Below are 20,566 nucleotides of genomic sequence, written 5' to 3'. Positions count from 1 at the left end.
AACAATATGAACAAAAGCAGAACAATCTAGCAGAGCAGGTTGGTTAGAAAGGGTTATTAAATAGGGAGGGTGACAGAAGGAGCAGATATACAGAGGAAGGGAAGAGGGAGGAGGGTCAGCCAATCCCCAGCAGGGGACGGTATGACCAATGGAGATGATTGACAGGTTGGGAAAACAGATGGGCTGTCTGAAGAGGCCGATGATGCTGCAGCTAGCTACAACTAATGATCAGCTATAGCTACAGAACAGCTGCTGAACTCACACACATGTGAAAGCACGTTCACACATCCTCCCACTCATACACAAAAACACACACAGCTGTGAAATGGGTGGTCACCTGCCCTCTTGATGACTTCTACCATGTTGGAGGGAAAATACCCCACACGGTCATTTCCTGTGCGGTTGTCATGAATACAACCCTTCCATCGACCGTCTGAGTGCTGCTCCAAAACCTGTCAACACACAAATACAGTTTACAAAGATTATAATGTTAATGCCTCCAAGACAAGCTAAACATAAATAAATTGATAGTACTAGCTAGTTTCAAGCTAAAAAAAAAAAAAAAAGGGCAGCAGCATTAAAATGTTAATTAGTTAGATCTATTTCTAGAGGTTCTGTAAACAAGATTTTAAACACTGATATAAAGGCAAGCAACTATTTTCTATATAAATATACAGTGGAGTAATGGCCTCCCGAGCACAGAACAAATCACAGCCTTTCCACGTGTTGTAGTCTGAGTTTCTCTGTTCTATGTCTATGTTTTGGTATCCGGTCTGGCGTCACGTGCGTTTTAGTCCCTCTTGTTAAACCATTGGTCCTCCCGCTTTTAAAAACACAGGGACCGCCAACACGCAAGATGGCACCGTGAAGTGCGCACCTTTCAGGTGGAGGCCTCCTTCCAGAATTTCCTCCTCTAAAGAAACCAATGTTTTCCGTCTAAAAAGGCCTCTGACAATGAAAGAGATAAGACCAAAGCACAGGCGGACTGGCTGTTTCCGGCTGATAAGTCCAAGGCTGAACTCCTCTCCCTGTTTGACCTTACCAAGATGGAGATCATAGGAGCTGCTGAAGAGCTCCAGCTTGACTTGGACCCTGCTTTTCTTCTCCTTGATGTGTAAGTAAGGAACGTAATGGCTAAATAATGTTACTTGTCTGTTTTCATTAGTGACCGGCTACAATAGCCATGACTATGTTAGCTTACTTGCTGTTGTTGCTATCTAGCTAGCTTAGTGCCAACATTGCCGAAGCATATCGCAGTTGTACTAGCGCGGGCTAATGTTTACGCTGGATGGTTTTTGTTGACTCATGTGTACGAAGAGTAACTTTATACAGTAATGCTTCTTGTTGTGTGTTTAGTGGCGGCTGTCACTGGGCTTCATAACTTGGGGGGATCGGGGTGTAGCCGACGGAGTGGGTTTTTTTTTGGTCCGAGATGCTGTTGGTCTTGTGGCAGTGACAGAATTAAGCTAAGACAAACTAACACTATTTATCCATGTAGCTTGTCTATGTAATTTTATTAGCATAACATTTTTTTTTTTTTACAAAGTTATAGAACAGCATTTTATCAAGTGTCACATCAGATACTGTGTGACCTTATTCCATGCTACCTCATTTACTCTTCAATATAAATGGTTCATATATTAGCAAGCTAACATTATCTCTGTCAGTTATTTACTTCAGTTAGCAGTTAACGTGACTGGATGCAATATTTTATTTTTTATGTCCAGGTACAGGTCAATTCTTGACACAGATCAAAAAATAAATTGTGATGCAGAACTTCGGGAAACTGTGACCCTACCTACTGACCCCAGACTCACAAGTATAAAACAAGTATGCAAGAATCGAGGAAAGACTACAAAAGTTATTTCCAAGTATAAAACTATGTTCATATGTCTATGTGCATCTATAAATAATATAATTACAAAATATTGCATATTTGCTGCATTTCAGTTCTGTACTGTAGACATGCAGGACTTTGAGAATAAGTTAATAATCAGGGGCTATTATCAGATCTATGTACCGTGATAATGTCTCCAGCTTTGATGTTGAGGCTGGTTAGGTCGTAGTTGTTGCAGTAGTCCTTCAGTGCTCTCACCTGCATTGCAGCCGAAGCATCTGCAAGACAGGAGTGTAGTATGAGTGAGCTGCAGAGGCTAATGAGCTTAAGTAGTGGATAAGAGCACAGCACAGAGATTTTCAAATGAGCAGAAATGAAGTGGGAACAGATGAGCATGGAGAAGGAGGACTGTAGAGGTGGGCAGATCGATACTTAAAGAATCAATAGTACTGATAGTAAGTCTTGTTTTGAATATCAATGTAAGTGTCAATAGGACTGATACAAGGAAACTCAAAACAAAACAAAATAAACAGATCTATCTCAGGTTAGATCATATTCTAGGAACATAAACATTGTTCTTGGTGCGTTCACTATTTGCTTCTCTTCATCAAGTGTGGAAATGTGCCATGCACGCTTGTTCGGAAAAATTCACACAGTAAATAATATTGTCAGTTAACAGTGAAATTTCTCCTGCTTTTTCAAATGCGTGTTATTAAGCAACAGAGTATAGTAAAAAGAAATGCTTATTGTTTGGTGATGGTGGTAATGTAAGGACTGCACATTCAGAGGTCACCGATTAATGATGCATTCACCTCATATATCTGAACACCCTCCCCTACAGAGCACACTACATATTACGGTATGAGTTTTGAAAGTAGGGATTTTGACACTTTTATTAGTTGGTATTGAATGATATTGGAAACATATATTGTGCTATTGCCCACTGCTTCAAGAAGGAGTAAAAAATGTGTGTAACTGCACTAACCTCTCAGTAGTTGTTTGATCTCTCGGCTGGCCTGTGTGGTAGTGAACTGGTTCACAATGTCCAGGGCAGTTTGACTCAGAGTGTTTCTCACTCCTGCACTGATGCCACTCTGTATACAAGTGGAGGAGAAAATGAGATGACAATGAAAAATAAATAAATATGTGGGAGAGGGTTTTAGCAGAATTTGTCCCTTTTTAAAGCTGCAACATGAAATCGTGTCACATTGAGTTCATAATAGAGATATACTGTGTATTTGCTGCAGATTTGGGGAAAATGAGTCTGTCACTGCTCCTTTATAGGAGCCCCAAACTGAAAGAGACATAAAATGTGTCATTTTGTGTCTTTTTTTGGTAGTTTTTTCATCTCTTTGCAGTTGTTTTGTGTGTCTTTGAAGTAATTTTGCAACTCTTAGTTTATTGTTCATCACCTTTTTGGTAGTGGCACTCTTTGTAGTAGTTTAGCCTTTTTTGTGGTCATCTCTTTGTACTAGTTTTGTGTCTCTTTATGTTTTTTTGAGTGTTTTTGGGATTGTTTTGCATCCCTTATGGTTATTCTGTGTCTTTTAACTGAGCTCTGTGACTTTCAAACAAGAAATATTAACAGTTGCTTTGCACAGATGCTCTGGCCCAAGGGTCCTGAGCCTGTGTCCAGTAGGCATGTTTGACAATGATTCAGTGTCAGTCTGGCTGTGTGTACATGCCTGCTGCTAACATTTGTTGTGAGTGCTGCCTCAGCAATAAAATCAAAAGTGAAATACAGCAGAATAAGAGAGAAAACTGAAGGCTGGCCCTGTTCAAAGGCAAGCATAAGCATCAGCATTCTTACTCATCTGAAGGTGAGAAAAGGATTGAAAAACAAAACACAGCTGGTTTGAATATTGCATGACAGGTAGAGTGCTTACCAGTCAGCTACACTTTTGTGTAACAGGCTAACATGACCCACAGGGCTCATCACAAAGCTTTGTGGGATGAATGACAGGTGCTTAGGTGTAAACTTGCTCAGCTGAGAAGAGGGAGCCAGCTTTAACAACAGTTGCTTATGTAAACACATTAAACAGACAGACAGAGAGACAGACAGATAGACTTACATCCAGCAGCAGGCGTACTACCTCGGTCTTCCCACAGAGGGCGGCCTGATGTAGCGCTGTGCCAGACTCAGACTGTCTGTTGATATCTATACCAGCCTGAATCAGCAACCTGCAGTACAAGATAACAATCATATTAGCCTTTATTTATACCGCGTCTTTTATTAAGTAATTATACAAAATAACAAAAAAGGAAATGAAAAAGGAAAGTCAAGTCAAAACAAAAAAGAACATTGTAGAATTAACAGATGTTTATTTCATAATCGAGACCCTGGAGTTGAGGTTAGATTAGATCAGGCGATCAGGTGGACTGGCTGACTGACCGATCGTTAGGCATGCAGACAGATACACACTGAGAGACGTAGACTGAAAGGACAAGTTTGTCAGACCGTATGACGTCGATGTGGCCGTTCTTGGCAGCGAGATGCAGAGGTGACACTCCGTTGGGGTCGGAGGGTTTCGGTTCCAGCATGGCCGCACACATGTTGCTGCTGAGCAGGAGCTGGACCACCTTAAAAACAGACAGATATACAGCAAAGGTTATAAATATAGAACACCTGCAACATGGACTAATTGTTTTATGACCAGTTCCAAAAGTCCACACCAGGTAAAAAAAAAAAAAAAAAGGATTCATAGGATATGATGCAAACTGTTTTTAATTTTACCTTTTTTTCTTTCTTTTTTTTTTTGTTGTAAATTTTGTTTATTTTTGCCTTTATTGAACAGTTGAGGGCAAAGAGGCAGACAGGACAGTATGGGAGAGAGAGAGGGTTTGACAACACAGTTTAGGTTCAAACTGCAGGCATTGCCATAATGATGCATGTGCTCCACCCATTCGGTTACCCAGGAGTGCCCAGAGTGCCCCTGTCACTCCTTCTGTCCTACCGACATTTTCTACACCGTTTAATGTTCATTTTCCTAACACTGCATTACGATACTGGTATTGCAAATCAGGTGTTCACTTTTATTGCGAAACGGTCTCAGGAAACGGATACAACAGCCATTCATCAAAAAATCTCCTGCAAAACTAAAACAATTACCCCGTCAAAATGGGTTGTTTTGTACACACATTGTTTTTTTGTCAGTGGATCAGATATTGCAGGAAGTCATGAAAAAAAGGGGCCACCACAGTGAGCTGTTCGATGCAGGATGCAGACTGCACACTTCCAACTCCTCAGCAAGACAACCACCTTTCCTGCGCCTTGCTGTTGTGAGGAAACAACTGGTATTTCTGCCAAAGCAGCTGCTCAAGGACTGTTTGTAGTATTAAATTGCAGTTTAAGGACTAATATCTTAAGGATTATAACATCAAGGTGTAATTTATCTTGACTTTCTTGGAAAGGGCACCAAACATTTTTTTTTAATGTCGATAGAGTGACACAGGGAGGACGTATCTTTGTAGGCCAACCTGAGTCTGGTTCCCTTGACAAAAAGCCAATGGTTTTTTACATTGGCTTTTGGATTACTGCAGAAAATAAGCTCTGTGACAAACAAAAGTTTATGATGCTTACTTTCACGTTTTGTTCAAGAGGATGATGATAATAATAAACACTTTTATGATATTTGAAGCCTAAATACAATCACTAGAAGTACAAATTTGGCTTGCAGTCAAATCTACTCACTCCGACACGTCCAAATTCACAGGCGAGGTCCAATGGCGTTTTCCCTGCTGCGTCTGAGATACACGGGTTGGACTGGTGTTGCAGCAACATCTCTGACTGTAACACACACACACACACACACACACACACACACACACACACACACACACACACACACACACACACACAAACATCTTACTGGCACTGAATTCTGTATCTTGTAACAACCACAAGTCATGCATGCATCACATAACAGATAAACACACCTAACAAAAACAGACATATGGCAACTATATACACACTCACACACAAACACACACACACATTTACCCCATCGTAGTGTCCATGCTGAGCTGATAGGTGGAGAGGGATCTGTCCTTCATCTGACTGCCCGTTGACTGACGACCCAGCCTTCAGCAGCATTTTCATTGGCTCAGTCTTCCCCTGCCATGCAGCATAATGCAGAGGACGCATCCCTACACACACACACACACACACACACACACACACACACACACACACACACACACACACACAGACAGACCCCACGAGCACATGCACATGGACACATACAAAAATTTGAATATAAAGACATGCAAATACACGCTAAATTATTATATTTTTACAGACCAGTTTATCCAGTAAGCAAAAAAAATACCTCTGATTTTCTCGAGACATTTTACAAAAGAATCACTGAACTCAATTGTTCTCATCACTAATTTACTCTAGTGTGCCTATTACTCTGTAAGAGCTAATTAAACTCTAAGTGACATTTGAAAATAGATATATGCATTAGGGCTGGAGCAATTAGTTGATTGTCAGAAAATTAATCAGCAACTATACTGATAATTTTTTATTTTCTATGTATGACAGTGGGTCTCGGACTGTTGGTTGGACATTTTTGGACGGCGCCATGGTCTCAGTAAATTTATGATTGACATTTTTTCTATTTTCTGGCAATATATAAATTAATGGATGAATCAGGAAAATAATCAGTAGATTAATTAAAAGTTGGAGCCCTAATGTGAGTGTAATTTTTGCAGACATTTCTGTAATAGCTGTAGCAAAAGATTTAGGCAAAGACTCCCAGTGCCCGTCCTGGAAATTCAGTCTCATTCTCTTTGACACGCTTGTGACCCCTTGTGACCCGAGGAGTATTGCAAGCATCATGCTCATGGGACATCTGAGACAAACTGCTTTTGGACAAAGGGCAAGACAAGAAAACCCCTGCAGTATGTGGCTAAACAAGACCCAAGAGAACATTGCAGGGGACTGGACAGTCCAGCTCATTCCTGGAAAACATGCAGGAAATGCAAGATAATGCAAAGCTCAGGTGAGAACAGCACAAAGATGCACTGCAGAGTCATTCATCAGTGCCTCTAACCAGGAGACATTAAATGCTGCTTTGTAGCAGCGGCTGCAAGGTGTAGTGAGCATGTTTCTCATGGCAGCAACCCAGGGGCCCCCAGTCTTGATACCAGTGATGAGCCACATCATCAAGCTGACTAAAGAGACCCTCAAGGTTCAGTTTGCATGAGGGAGTCCTGACTCAGAAGAGAGGTGCTGGCAGAATAAAGAGGCACAGCAGCTGCAGGAGTTTCAGAAGTTAAAGCCTGAGTATGTGATGACGGGACATGAACGAGCTTCTAGGAAGTGTTTTTATTTGATAAGACAAAAGAGGACTGTGCATCCTGAATTTCTGAAATTTACGTCGTTGAGATATTTTGAGTCATATGTCATGTGTTTTATTTGGAAGCCTGTGGTGGTCATGATATATATGTGGGCAATATGAATAATTATGTTCTCATATTTGATATTTGTGTACTGCTAACAATGAGGTTCTCACAGAAACTTGATACTCCCAACAAAATGGGTTGTCTGGAAATACCCTAAACTGTGTTCCCAGAACTGTTCTCTCAGAGTCACTTTTTGCATAGTTGATTGCAATCCTTTCCTGTTTCTGATTTTTTTTTTTTTTTTTGGATAGGATATCAATACAGGCCTGTTCAGCTCAGGCGTGCAGGAAGTCCAAACCAGTAATCATAGGCTGGCTTCTTGCACAGGAACATTTTTTCACTGGATCTTAGACAAGTTGTATGGCTTACTTGTTAGTAAACAGTTGAAAATTCACACACCCAGCTGATACAGAGAAATATTAGCATTCATTTTGAGGCGAGTGTCTGGCCATCTAATAAATGTAAAACCAATGCTCACTCTCTTTTAACTCTGTTTTGGTCTCCACCAACTCTTTGGGAAATCTTCAACCAGCTAGCATGGTCACCAGCTGTTTGCTAACTTTGTCTGACCTTTTGGTGCTGGCTACGTAGTGTAATAGTTGGATTATCAGAAAACAGCTGCCAGCTGTGTGTCAAAGAATGGACTTCTGTTGTTCTACTGTTGGTTTACAAAGGAAAGAATAGTTTCTGCTGCGACATTATGAACTGTCCGGACCTCTCTGATTGTACAGGCTCGGTTACCGTTCCCAGTGTCTAAACAAAAAATGGAGAAGCAGCATTCAACTTTTGTGCACTGCATATCTGGAACAGATTCCCAGAAAACTGTTCTGCTTCAACTCTCAGTTCTTTTAACGCAGGACTCGAGACTTTTCTGTGAGTTAGGTATGGAAAGAATCATTTGAGGGTTCCCCGCCACCTCCATGGAGAAAAACCCATTGAGGAACTAGGACCACCTGGTAAGGATGCCTGCCAGGTGTATGCCTATATTTAGAGACATACTGGGCATGACTGACTGGGAGTGTAGAAGCCCTACATCCTGGAGGGATTATATCTCCCATCTGCCCTGAGATTGCTTCTTCTGGAATCTGCCAGTTGGAAAGGAGTTGTTTTCTGGGTTAAAAGGGAAATCTGGGCTGCTCTGCTTCCGCTTGGCTCTCATTTCTGCAGCCATGAAGCATTCCTCTTTTATTGTCTATTGTTTGCTTAGCAAACAAGTCTGTCACATCTCATAAAAACTTTATACTACACAGAGAATTTGTTTTATTGCATTTCCAACATGCTCACCTTTTGTTACATACAAGTATTGTTGTTCCCGGCTTTCCCCTCCGTGACCATGTATTTGCTTTCCTTTTTTGTTGTGATTGTTTTGCTGTTTAGCCTGCCTTGTATGTTTTGTGACTTTCATAGTAACATAGGGAGTTTTAAGGACACTAGAAATCTGTGTGTATTCTTACCTTTGTGGTCTTTAATATCCACTGCTGCCTGGGCCTCCAACAACAGAGAGATCAGATCCTTGTTACCACTCAGAGCAGCATGGTGCAGCGGTGACAACCTTCACACAGACACAGATTATTTATAAAAATACACATATTTATATACGTAGTGTAAAACCAGAGCATAACTTTGCTGAAATAATCTTCAGCGTAGAGCAGCTCCGCCCCTCAGCTCTGTGTGAGCGACGGGAGGGGGCAAATGACCTACTTCCATTAATAAGCAATCTCTCTAGCCCCGAGCCGAGCGTACAAACAGCAGGCCTGTGTGTGTGTGTGTGTGTGTGTGTGTGTGTGTGTGTGTGTGGCTAATGGATCCCTGGTGACTTTAAGGGCTGGGCCCTGGAGTCAAATCAACGAATCAACAGTCATTATGCAAGGACTTGGGTCCAATTATCTGATTCCAATCAGCTTCATAAAAATATCTTTGTTATTTAATGGAGCCAAATGAAACACAATCGCTAACCAAGCATGTGCACACAGACCGCTCATATGGAACATACATCACAAGTCTAAATATAGCCAAAATCCATAGTCCATATTCAGAGTCGATACAACAACAGCTCTGAGCAAATTTAAAAGTTGAAAATGTTGGCTTTGTTTTAAGGTAATTAGTCTTTAGATTTGAGCTCCTCAGCTGGCTACATGTTTCAAAGACAGTTTGAAGCAGGGGGTAATGTGTATTGTGATATGGTTGATAGTACATTCATAATGAACAGATTTTTTTTGCCTTTTTGCTTGTCGCTGTCAGTTGGATGATCAAAAGGTGGGTCAGCTTCTCTGGGATTCGAAGGAGTTTGGCGGTTTGCTCCAGTTTTGAGGATGTTTTTCTTGTTTCATGGATTTAATCGAAAATGTGTGTTTGAAGGACACTTCTAACCTCACTTCTGAAGTACTTCCAAAACAGTGGTTCCCCAACATTTTGCGGGTCTTCTTGTGACCCCCATGTCACAGGTTCTGGCCTGAGAGTGGACGTGAGTTGTGACCAGTCCCACCAATTGAGAAGTGATTTTCATTCAAGGTGTTTTTAGAGTCTAAAAGATGCAGAATTAGCCTACTGATTATTGATTAATTTCATACAAAATATACTAAAAGCTGTGTCCCACAACATTTTTCACTGGTGAAAAAAATGTTTAGAATCTAATTACAAATCTGAATAAGTCTAATGCAATATCAATTCAAGGATCCAGCTGTGTAGCCCGCATGGACTCACAGGACACCAAATAAAATACTGTTGAAGTGGTGAAACCTTTGTCAAACACAAATATAACTTCTGCCATTGCATTGCAAACAAAGAACTTTGCCTTCTGTCCCAAGCTCTGCAAATAAAATCAAACACACAAAAAGCTTCTTCCAATCATTCATCCAGTACAATTCATTAGAATTACAATTTACTAAATGGTGAAGCCGTTAAATCATCATGTAATAAACAATAAAATATAAACTTAGTCTTCAGTCTCACCTAAATCACACAGCAAACAAGAGCCGCTTTTATACAGAGATCCGGCTACATTGCCGCTAAGACGACCCCTGCAACCAAACAAAGCCGATGTAATGCTGCTGCTCCTCTGTGTGATTTTAGATAGTATACCGGAGTCAGGCCTGACATGTAACAAAACAGTGTCTGTGTCTGTCCCGCCATGCTGGCTCTCCCTTTTGCACCAATGTCATTTCAGCTCTGTGACTAAAGGCGGAATAAAGGCGGAACAACAGTGTCCCCGTTTCTGTATTTGTGCCTTTTATACAGAACGAGAAGGCAGAATAAAACGACTTTCCTGCCTAGAACAGTCTGTGTAAAAAGGGGCTAAAGTCTTTTCTCTTCAGGGAGACCATATGTAGTTTAATTAATAATATCGATTTTTAGTCCTCTGAAAAGAATCGAAAGGGTCAATATAAAGAGGTGCGATAAGGATGTTGAGTGATGGCAGGAGAGCATGAGATAAACGTGTTGTAGTCCCTCACCCATCTGCATCCTGGATGTTGACATTCACCCTCTTTGTTGCTCCGAGGAGCTCTGAAACAGACAGAAAAGGAGACAGAAAATTAGAGAGAGGAGGAGTAACCCACAAAAACAGCCCAAATTCAAACCTAATCAGAATTCAGTGATTAATTTATTCTGTCCTTGTACTTATTCAAATATTTTCTGCAGGTAGAGTTGACAGCTACACTCTTGCCTTGTAGCAGCTTCTTCACTGCAACAACAAAAAAGGCCAAGGACAAGTGACAAGGTAAAGAAGATGACAAAAGTCATTCTGGGAAACAGGAATCTATAAAGGCACAATCTGTTATTCTTTGACCATTAAAATTTGAGGCTTGCTTTACTCCGAGTAAAAAAAAACCAAACTATTTGACCATCAAAAAACATGAATAATTAGTTGTTGTTTAGTGTTAATCCTCTTATTAAAAGAAGTAAGAGATTTAGTTCACTTGAACAGACTTTACGTTTTAGGGCTACTATTTTGTTTCCATTTGAATTTCAGATACAAGTAATCAAATACCTCATTATCACTATGCACCAGACTCTTTATTTACTGATGTATTTCAGTAGATAAAGATTTACTTGGCTCTCAGCACTTAAAGTAAACACTTTGATACAGTTTGATATTTTGGGGAAATACATTTTCTTGCTAGAAGCTTGAGCCAGAAGGACAGTGAGCTTTGCTGGAGACGGGGAAACAGCTGTCCTGGCTGGAAAAATACTCCAGTGCACAATCGGCTGTGAAATCACAACTTGTTTTTACAGTTTTTTTTTTTTTTTTAAGTTATTTTTTGGGGCTTTTTGTGCCTTAAATGTACAGGACAGTAGAAAGACAGGAAATGGGGAGACAGAGAGAGGGGGAATGACACACAGGAAAGGGCCGTCCGAAGCAGGAGTCGAACCGGGGGCCAGCTGCAGCGAGGACTCTAGCCTCTATATATGGGGCACCTACGTAACCCACTGCGCTACACAGTTTGTTTTTTGTACAGATTAAACAAATGAGTTGTAATATGTTAATTTACAGGTGCTGGTTGGAATATTCTTGAACTCGGAACAGACTCAGGACAAACATGATCTGTGTCAACCACTTATGCATTCAGTGCAACCGGATTAATCTAAACCTCAATAAATTACAATCCATGTAAATTTCAAATTTAGTTTCATGTTTGATATTTGTCTGTTTTTAGCATTTCACATTCTTTCTCTTTTGTATTTCAGAAATTACAACTTTATTTTGCAAATAATTCATTTATGGGCCTGAGGGAAGTTTGTTCTTTTACTGATCAGTGTGGTAACTGCACACCCTGTCTCCTACAAAATTCATACATGACTAAACTGCAACAGGAAATATGTTTTGTAGGAAAAGTAATTGCTGGCTGGATTACATTCAGAGGCAATCTTTTTTTCTTTTTTTTTTTAATGAATGAAGCTCTACATTTATTAATGACAGGCCCCGGGAGGTGGCTGGGGTTGTTGGCGGGCGCACAAAGTGCACGGCTGTCACACCAGAGACCAGAGTTCACATCCAGACTGCTGTCTGTGGTTAGATTTAAGCAACAAAAGCACTTTGGTTAAGATTGATTACATGCTAATGAACACGTTCTGTTGTCTGTATTAAACCAGACCACGATCGTTATCTAACGTTAACCAAGAGTTGTGAGTGTCTACACATAACCATAAAAAAAGTTTAATGATGCTCCAGTCACGACAAATGCACATTGTACTGCAAGATGGGACATTTTGGCAGAAAACAAGTACGATGTCTGTGAACATTTTACTGATATGTTCAGTAATTGTGACTTGCCAAATATGCAAGTTAACAACATATCCTCATTATTTCAATAGAAAACATAATCCAGTCACAGTTACGTTTCCTCCTAAATGTATTTGCAGTTGGGTTGTAGACTATATGAATGTAATTTTTAGGAGACAGGTTTGAACTATTGGTTCATCAGCAAAAAAGCATGCGTGTGAGGTATGTAGGGCTCAAACTGATTATTATTTTCATCATAGAATTATCTACAGATCATTTTCTCAATTAATCAATTAATGGTTTGGCCTACAAAATACTTTAAAATGTCCGTCACAATTCCAACCGTGCAAGATATTGAATTTAAGATGACATAAAACAGAAATCAGCTCTCTGTTAATCAACTAAATGATCAATCGTTGCAGCTGTGGAGGTATTTTATCTCTCTGTGTGTATATATATATATATATATATATATATATGAGACTGTGTGTGTGTATGGATTTATAGCATGTCTGGGTGTATCTATGCATCTGTGCCTGCGATTATGTGAATTTGTTGGTGTGTGATGACCTTGATCTTTGACTGAAGCATCCGAAAGATGAAGACACCAGACAAAAGGAAGGAGAACACACACGCAAACCCTCACAACGCGCGCACACACACACACACACACACACACACACACACACACACACACACACACACACACACACACAGTCTGAAAAGGACACAGAAAAAGCGGCTTGTTTGTCTCTCTGCCTCTACTTTTTTTTTTTTTTTGGTCAAACCCTCATAATCCACAGGCCGTAATCTGTAGCTGTCCTGTAATCTGGCGAAAAGCTTTCCCTCTCTCTGCAGCTCCATCTACACTTCATCCCTTCATCCTGCTCTCACACTCTAATTTTCCCTGTAATTTGCTAAAGAGTGCGTGCTGATTGGTAGTTCTGCTAGTGTCTGTTTACACTCTGCAGCTGACATCATTCTCCTGCGCGCGTGTGTGTGTGTGTGTTTTTGTGGACGTGTAGGTTCCCCCTATCTATCTTGGATTAAAAATAAGAACCATCCTTCCCTCCCCCCTCACCGCCAGATGAATCAATGACTGCAGATATCTGTGTCACCATCAGACTTTCACAGAGCCACATGATCCCCGTCCTGAACACTATAACTTATGACAGGACCACAAGACACAACACCCACAATTATTCCACTATCTTGTTCATTTAACATTGACTTTCTTTTACTACAAAAAAGTCTTGATTTCGCCATTACTTAATAATGTTCCCCTTCTGACTCGGCACTCTGATATATATTTAATGAAATACTAGCTGACAAAGACGGCTGACAAATACTACCCCACTCTCCTCTTAACGATTCATCTTTTCTTTTGGTTTAAGAGCCACAGTGATTCCTCTCAGAACAGATTTTCACATTAAAACTTGAATGTATTTATTCATAATAAATACGCTACCTGATTTGTAACACTGACTAAAGTTGGTGCATAAAATTTCAGGTTTATGTATTTTCCATCTCTGACATGAACTGTTTGTTTAAGAGCATTACCATATTCTGTGATGGTGTCCTTGGACCAGAGTTCATATTTTTTATGATAATTTTAGGCATAGCACTGCAATCGTGCCCCTGTTACCATGGCAACCCACAATGTGCCATTCTCACAGACTATCAATCACTTGGCAGGGATTACTATGATATTATTTTGCGACATCTCTTTAAAAATGTAGCTGTTTTAGCATTTATGTGACATGAAATCACATCATTCACCTTTAATTTAAAACCTTTCATTCTTTATATAGAGAGTACAAAAACAGACAAGTAGCTACTGGTTGAAAAAGCAGCCCTCAGTGCATCAGAGCAGATTCTCGAACCTCGGGAGAGGTGAAGTGGAGGGTTTTTCAAGGGTTCTCATTACCAGAGATGTTCTGAAGTCCGGTTTCCATCACCCCTGACTTTGCCTGTCACCATGCATTTAGAGTTTCAGTGTAACATGTAGCCTAGAACAAATGCCAGCACTGACATGTCTTTTCTCCTTCTGTTTTCAGACGATTGCGCACATATGTTAAAGTGGCCCGACTCAGGGTCACAGTATGCTAACGGTCAAGGAAAGGTATCACATTTTCATCTAAAGCACAAAATGACAGGAGAACAAGACAATGTGATGAGAGTGCTGTAAGGGTCATAATTTCAAAAGGCAGTAAGCAGATACATGTAATAATAGAATAATATTTTTTATAACATTTTGACATTTAAACATTACTTTTACACAGACTTTAACACAGTAGTGGTAATTCAGACAAATGAAAAGAGTGCCAAAGATTATTTTGCACTTTTCTGTACATGCTGGAAAGAATACAATTTTAAGAGAGACAGCCACTACTGTTGCATTCAGTAAACTCAGTAAATCAACTCAATGTTGGTTAATCTCTGGAAAATTTTTTCAAATAATCAAACAATTGTTTTCCCTATAAAATGCCCAGAACCAAAAGACACTCAGTTTATCAACATATAAGAAAAAAATAAGCTAATACTCACAGTTGAGAAGCTGAAAGCAGCAACTAAAAATAGACTCAAGGGATTAATTAATTTTTAAAACAGTTGAAGAGAAATGTTTTTGTTAATTGACAGATTGATCACTTTGATTTCTATGACCCCATGCTTACAATATACTGTAGTGGTTGGGATTGTTGTGGTTGTTATGGCTCATTGCTAATAATTTACTTGTAACTTCGGACCTTTATTTTTAGGATGAAGGACAGTGTTGTGAAGATGTGAACACCTCATGTGCAACGCGTGTTGATCTCAAGCCGAAAATAGTTAATGAAAAGTAAATATTTTCACCACATTGTGCTAAAGCAGCATGTTACCACTTAGTATTTCTGCCGGTTCACTGCTGGTGTATGGCAGCTGAGTTCAGATACAGTCATTTACTTGATGTAATGGAAATACCAGACCTTGAGCGTTGATAGAGGCCGAGACATTGTACTGTAAATTACTTAGTGCCTATTTCAGTTGGTGGCTACAACATGAAAGAGACACAATTGTGATAAGAATGTTCTCATATCTCTAAGATAAAGAGCTTTACTGCAACTGAGCCAAAGATAAGGAAACCATTACCAAATGTCCCTTTCTTTGTGTCAGCAGGCATTGGCTTTTAATGTAATCTATTTTAAAGTGCTGTAGCACAAACTAAACATCTCTCTATCTGAGCTGATTCATTCAAACTCTAAAGAATCAACTTTTGAACCAAAACATACACAGAGCACTTTCTGTAAAAAGAAACTCTACCATCAAAGACTATAAACTTAAAGAATAAGACTATAGTTTTCTTACTGTCACCAAATCCCATGATAAGACCAAAACCAACAATGAATTGGCCCCATAGTATTGTCTGTGCAGCCAAAGCCAAAAACTGAGCCATAGAGCGACAAAGAGCACAGAGCTTTTTGTTTAAAATGATCAGAAACACATCAATCAGCCACACCAATATACTGGGTGACACCTTCCTTATTTACGATGTGCACACACACTGCAGTTTATTTTGAATCAATCCCACATACACCACCCGGATGCCAAATATACTCACTACAGCACCAAGTGTTTATTAATCTGCAGCTGAAAGTAGTTCCCAACAACTGCACTTCTTCCTCTCGTTTGAGACACATTTACTAAAAACTACAGTGTAATGCTACCTAAAAATGACATTGCCAATTTGTGAACTTCTTTTTAAGATACGATCGTCTTCAGTAGGAACAGATGGGCTTGGGGCTGAGAACCACAAACAGGCTAGAAGTCAGAAAGTATTGAGACAGACTAACAAATTGTTGGTTTTGGTCTTTTCGTGGAATCTGTTGACAGTCAGAAGAATAACACCAGCATTATCCCAAAAGCTATTCAAATAACTTACACCCTCAGAATGTCTTAGTTAGCTATAAATACAAAGCATATGGAAATAGGAAACATTACTGAAGCTGTTGCCAGTTGATTTTTCATTTTTTACAGATTCTTTAAGTGTGAAAATGGGTTGATTATGGGACAACACACCTTCTGTAGGATATGAGATCCTGCTGACACTTCAAGCTAAATTAGTGAAGCTTGAATTTTATATGATATAAAACCAGGGTTTGCTGGTTTACGGGGGAGTATGTGCCGGACTATTTCTTTGCCAGGAACAGTTTTGACTCGCCAGCAACTAGAGAGTCCAGGGAGTCCGTCCCGCCATTAAAACTGTGTAAAACTGTTTTGACTTTCAAATAAGTGAGATACTGCATGTTATTTAGTGAGCTTTAGAGGGGCTGGTTTAGTCACCCTTATGTTACCTTCAGATGGAACCAGGCGTGCTGTTTCACCATGTTTCTACTCTTTATGTTAAGCTAAACTCACAGGCTACAAATTTACTGCACAGACTTTAGGCATCGATCTTTTCATCTAATTCTCAGCAAGCGTATTTCCTAAAATGTTGAACTGTTCCTTTAATTACTTGGAATAGTACAGGGACAACAGCTCTACTGTCCCACAACGTACAACTTCCTGACAAGACGCTGTTTTTAAGTCAAGTAATGGATGGTTAGCGAATAATTTAATAATTAATTATAAGCCACCAATGAGAGCAACTTGCGGGTTGCCAGTTTGTGGAAATGACACGTTTTTTTTCAGATAGCTTTTAATTCATTAGAGAGACCTCTCAAATGGACTGTTTGACCGCCTACCCTCTGGAAAGTGGCTGCAGGCCATCTGGACCAAAATGCATTCATTAACAGCTTATTAACAGACGTGATGGTTTGTTGTAGAAACATTTATTAATGATTTATCAACATTTACAGGTGACTGACTTTTAAAGCGAGTTGCACTTTATGTGTGGCTTACTAACATTAATAACTGCACGCATGAAACATGTGACCCTTTGTTAATGGCTCCCTAATGTTTATAACTGCGGACCTGATTGCTTGGAGGTGTCTCCATAATGAATTTAAGTGCTAGTGAGGTGTCAGGCTGGAGGAGGATTTTCCACAGCACAGAAGTCATTGTTTTTCAATGACTTATAGCTGATCTATAAAGCATTGGCAAACGATTTATCAACCGTTTTAATAAAAGCCTTTGTAAAGTGTATCCTGTCACCACTTCAACTCTCTTAATCCCCCTCATCACATCGTGGCATTTTGACAGAGCAAACACAGCACCACAGAAACTCCCTCTCCCGTGCTACTCTGCCGCTCTAACACTATTAAGATACTGTTAATAATACAAATGCAGGCATCAGGCACTAACACCTAATGTGTCAAGTGTGTTTCTGTGCATGTTGTCCTGTGCTTGTGTGTGTTAGAGGTATTTGGTTGTGTGTGTACGCAGCGTTTATCCAGCAGAGAAACATGGCTTCCTGTTTAATTATTAAAACATAAACCTGGACACACACACACACACCATTCCATAACTCACCCTTAACCTCACCCATCACTTCTTGTCTTTTTACCTCCCTGCATCCATATCTCAGTGTTTCTCTCATCCTGTCCTGCCCTCGACTCGCCTTGCTCCTCTCTCCCAGTCTAACTCTCCTCGTCACCCACCATCTCCCTCACCCTCTACCCGCCTCCCCCTTTCTCTTTGTCAGTGTGCAGTGGACTGAGCACTCAGAGCTGATCTGTTCTGGCATTTGAGGAGAAGCATTTTTCTTTTCCATGGCACTGCTGGAATGTTCAGAGACAAACATGCACATACGAGAGGAGGGGAGGAGAGGGGAGGACAGGAGGGGAAATAGGAAAGGAAGTGAAGAAAGCAAAGAAGAGGAGAGCAATATAAAAAGGAGGAAATGAGGAGTAAGGAGAGGAAATGAGGAGAAAAGGAGCAGAGAGCACAGAAGAGGGAAGGAAACATTAATAGAAGAGAGGAGATAAGAGAAAATTAAATGAGAGGAGGGGAGCTGAGGGGAGAGTACGAGAGGTGAGGAGAAGAGATGAGGGCATATGAAAGAGGAAAGAGGTGATGAAGAAAAAAGAAGGGGTGGGAATTGTAAAACAGGACAGGAGATGAAAGCAAACAGACTCAGGGTAGATAGGAAGTGAGGTGAGGAAACAGTAGGAGAGAGAAGAAGAGTGGAAATAGAAAAAGGGAGGGAAAAAAGGAAATGAGATGAGGAAACGAGGGGGAAGAGGAGAGAGAAGAAAACGAGGAAAGTAGGCAACAGGAGGAGAGGAGAAGACAGACGATGAGGAAAACGGAGGAAACGGCAGGAGAGGAAAGCAGGCGACAGGCGAGAAGATTTGAGGAAACAGGAAGAAAGGAGGAGAGGGAAAGGAAAGAATAGGAAACGAAAGGAATCGACAGTGGCCCGGTGGTGAAATGGAGGAGGAGGAGAGCAGTTTCAAAGCTGTAATTGAAATCTAATTATCACCTCAAGTCCCAGCTGACTCCATGTGAAGCACACATGCACGTTTGAGCGTCACATATGTGCACGCATGCAGATGTCTGCACGTGTACACTTACAGTCATCACATTATTACCACCAACATCTGGCATCTTCACACACCAATAATCCCCCCTGTCCCGAGAGCAGTGTTGGACCTTCATGTACTTCCACCTCTATCTCACACACACACACACACACACACACACACACTAATACACCCATCCTGTCTTTGAGCATTCATGCACACACACACACATACTATACACAAATGGTGAATTGTGGGAAATGGGGTGACAAGCATTTCTGATTTAGAATTGCATTTTGATGACTGCTCTCACACATGTGCAACGTCATCACTATCACACACTCAACGTCATAGCACTAACGCACACACAAACACACGCATGCATGCAGGAGAACACACACACACACACACACACACACACACAGTGCACCATTTAGACTAAATGGCATCACATCAGATTTAGCCTGCACTGTCCTGATCTGGTAATGAAGGTGTGTGTGTGTGTGTGTGTGTGTGTGTGTGTGTGTGTGTGTGTGTGTGTGTGTGTGTGTGTGCGCGTGCGCGCGCGCGTGTATGTGACAGGATGGAGGGATACTGACTGGCTTTTCCCGGCCGTGGTCTCTGTAGAAGCCGCTGAGCTGTCAGCAAGTCCTCGGTCTTCACGGCCTGGAGCAGCTCCTGGTCCTTCCCCATGTCCCCTCCGTCCCGCCTCAGTCCGCTCGGTCCCGCTCTCTTCCTCTGAGCGCCCCTCTCTCCTCCGTTAATCCGCTGCTACATCCTGCCACCGCTCCGGGCCTCCCGCTGGAGCTGAGGCACGGAGGGATGGATGCTGCCGGGACGCTGGGATGCTCCGATTCGGCCAGGAGTCCAGCACAAGTCCCGCTCTACCTCCCCTCCGCGCGGTGCCACAGACCCCACACCGACCACCGACCGACCGACCGGGCCTCGCTCTCTGCCGGGATGCTCTCCGGCCGCGCAGGATCACACGCGACAGATTCCACAGATTCTGTCCGCGTGACTATTTCACCGGGTCTACGTGCGTGCCGTGCGTGAAAAACGGTAGAGCTCGAGCGCCCTCCTCTATATGTTGGGTCAAATCCGCACGGCTGAAATCTCACGAGCCCTCAATCCGCAGAATAACATGCGCGGGTCGCTGATGTTTAACGTGTGACCGCTGTCGCCGCCTCGGTGCTGGACCAGCTCGCGCCAGCTCCAGCGCGCGCGCGCACACACACACACACACACACACACACACACACACACACACACACACACACACACACACACACTGTCACATATGGCATTACATAAACACGAGCTGCTTGTGCGCTCGCCACTCCAGTTGTTGTAATCCTTGTCCGCGTGTCTGCGCGCGTGCGGGCGCACAAGTCAAGAGAGGTCGTTTGACATCGTAATAATAATGTACTCAGTCTCGTGCACTCACAGCACGGGATAGTGGGAGCCCGGGATCGCGCGGGCCCATGGGACACTCAGTGTAGACCTGAAATGATTTACACTGCGTTTTATTCATTCATACCTTGCGCTGAACTGAAGTGAAACTACTATGTGACGTAATTTTTATTCTTCTGCTTTTATTATTTTACTCAAATTGTTTTATCTTTTAATTCATTTTACTGTTTTTAAATCCTATATATTGCCAAG

At 41.3% G+C, this 20,566-nt stretch overlaps 1 protein-coding gene across 4 annotated transcripts in view; it reads right to left on the bottom strand.

Moving 5' to 3' along the window:
- Positions 1 to 20,135, bottom strand: part of LOC130166148 (caskin-1-like) — a 35,419-nt gene extending 15,284 nt beyond the window's left edge. For 3 of the 4 annotated variants that reach the window (XM_056371520.1, XM_056371521.1, XM_056371522.1), the window contains exons 1-10: positions 19,504 to 20,135; positions 10,696 to 10,747; positions 8,698 to 8,795; positions 5,838 to 5,983; positions 5,529 to 5,624; positions 4,296 to 4,417; positions 3,910 to 4,018; positions 2,823 to 2,931; positions 2,021 to 2,115; positions 338 to 452 (exon numbers count right to left, since the gene is read on the bottom strand). In XM_056371520.1, coding sequence (XP_056227495.1) covers positions 338 to 452; positions 2,021 to 2,115; positions 2,823 to 2,931; positions 3,910 to 4,018; positions 4,296 to 4,417; positions 5,529 to 5,624; positions 5,838 to 5,983; positions 8,698 to 8,795; positions 10,696 to 10,747; positions 19,504 to 19,597 — 1,036 coding nt within the window. In that variant the 5' untranslated portion in view covers positions 19,598 to 20,135. The remainder of the gene's footprint in view (positions 1 to 337; positions 453 to 2,020; positions 2,116 to 2,822; positions 2,932 to 3,909; positions 4,019 to 4,295; positions 4,418 to 5,528; positions 5,625 to 5,837; positions 5,984 to 8,697; positions 8,796 to 10,695; positions 10,748 to 19,503) is intronic. The other variant, XM_056371523.1, reaches the window with a different exon arrangement.
- Between the last annotated feature and the right edge of the window lie 431 nt (positions 20,136 to 20,566).

The sequence above is a fragment of the Seriola aureovittata genome, chromosome 3 (genome assembly GCF_021018895.1).
Source record: "Seriola aureovittata isolate HTS-2021-v1 ecotype China chromosome 3, ASM2101889v1, whole genome shotgun sequence".
NCBI classification, from domain to species: domain Eukaryota; kingdom Metazoa; phylum Chordata; class Actinopteri; order Carangiformes; family Carangidae; genus Seriola; species Seriola aureovittata.
This window is presented reverse-complemented; position numbering and strand designations above follow the sequence as displayed.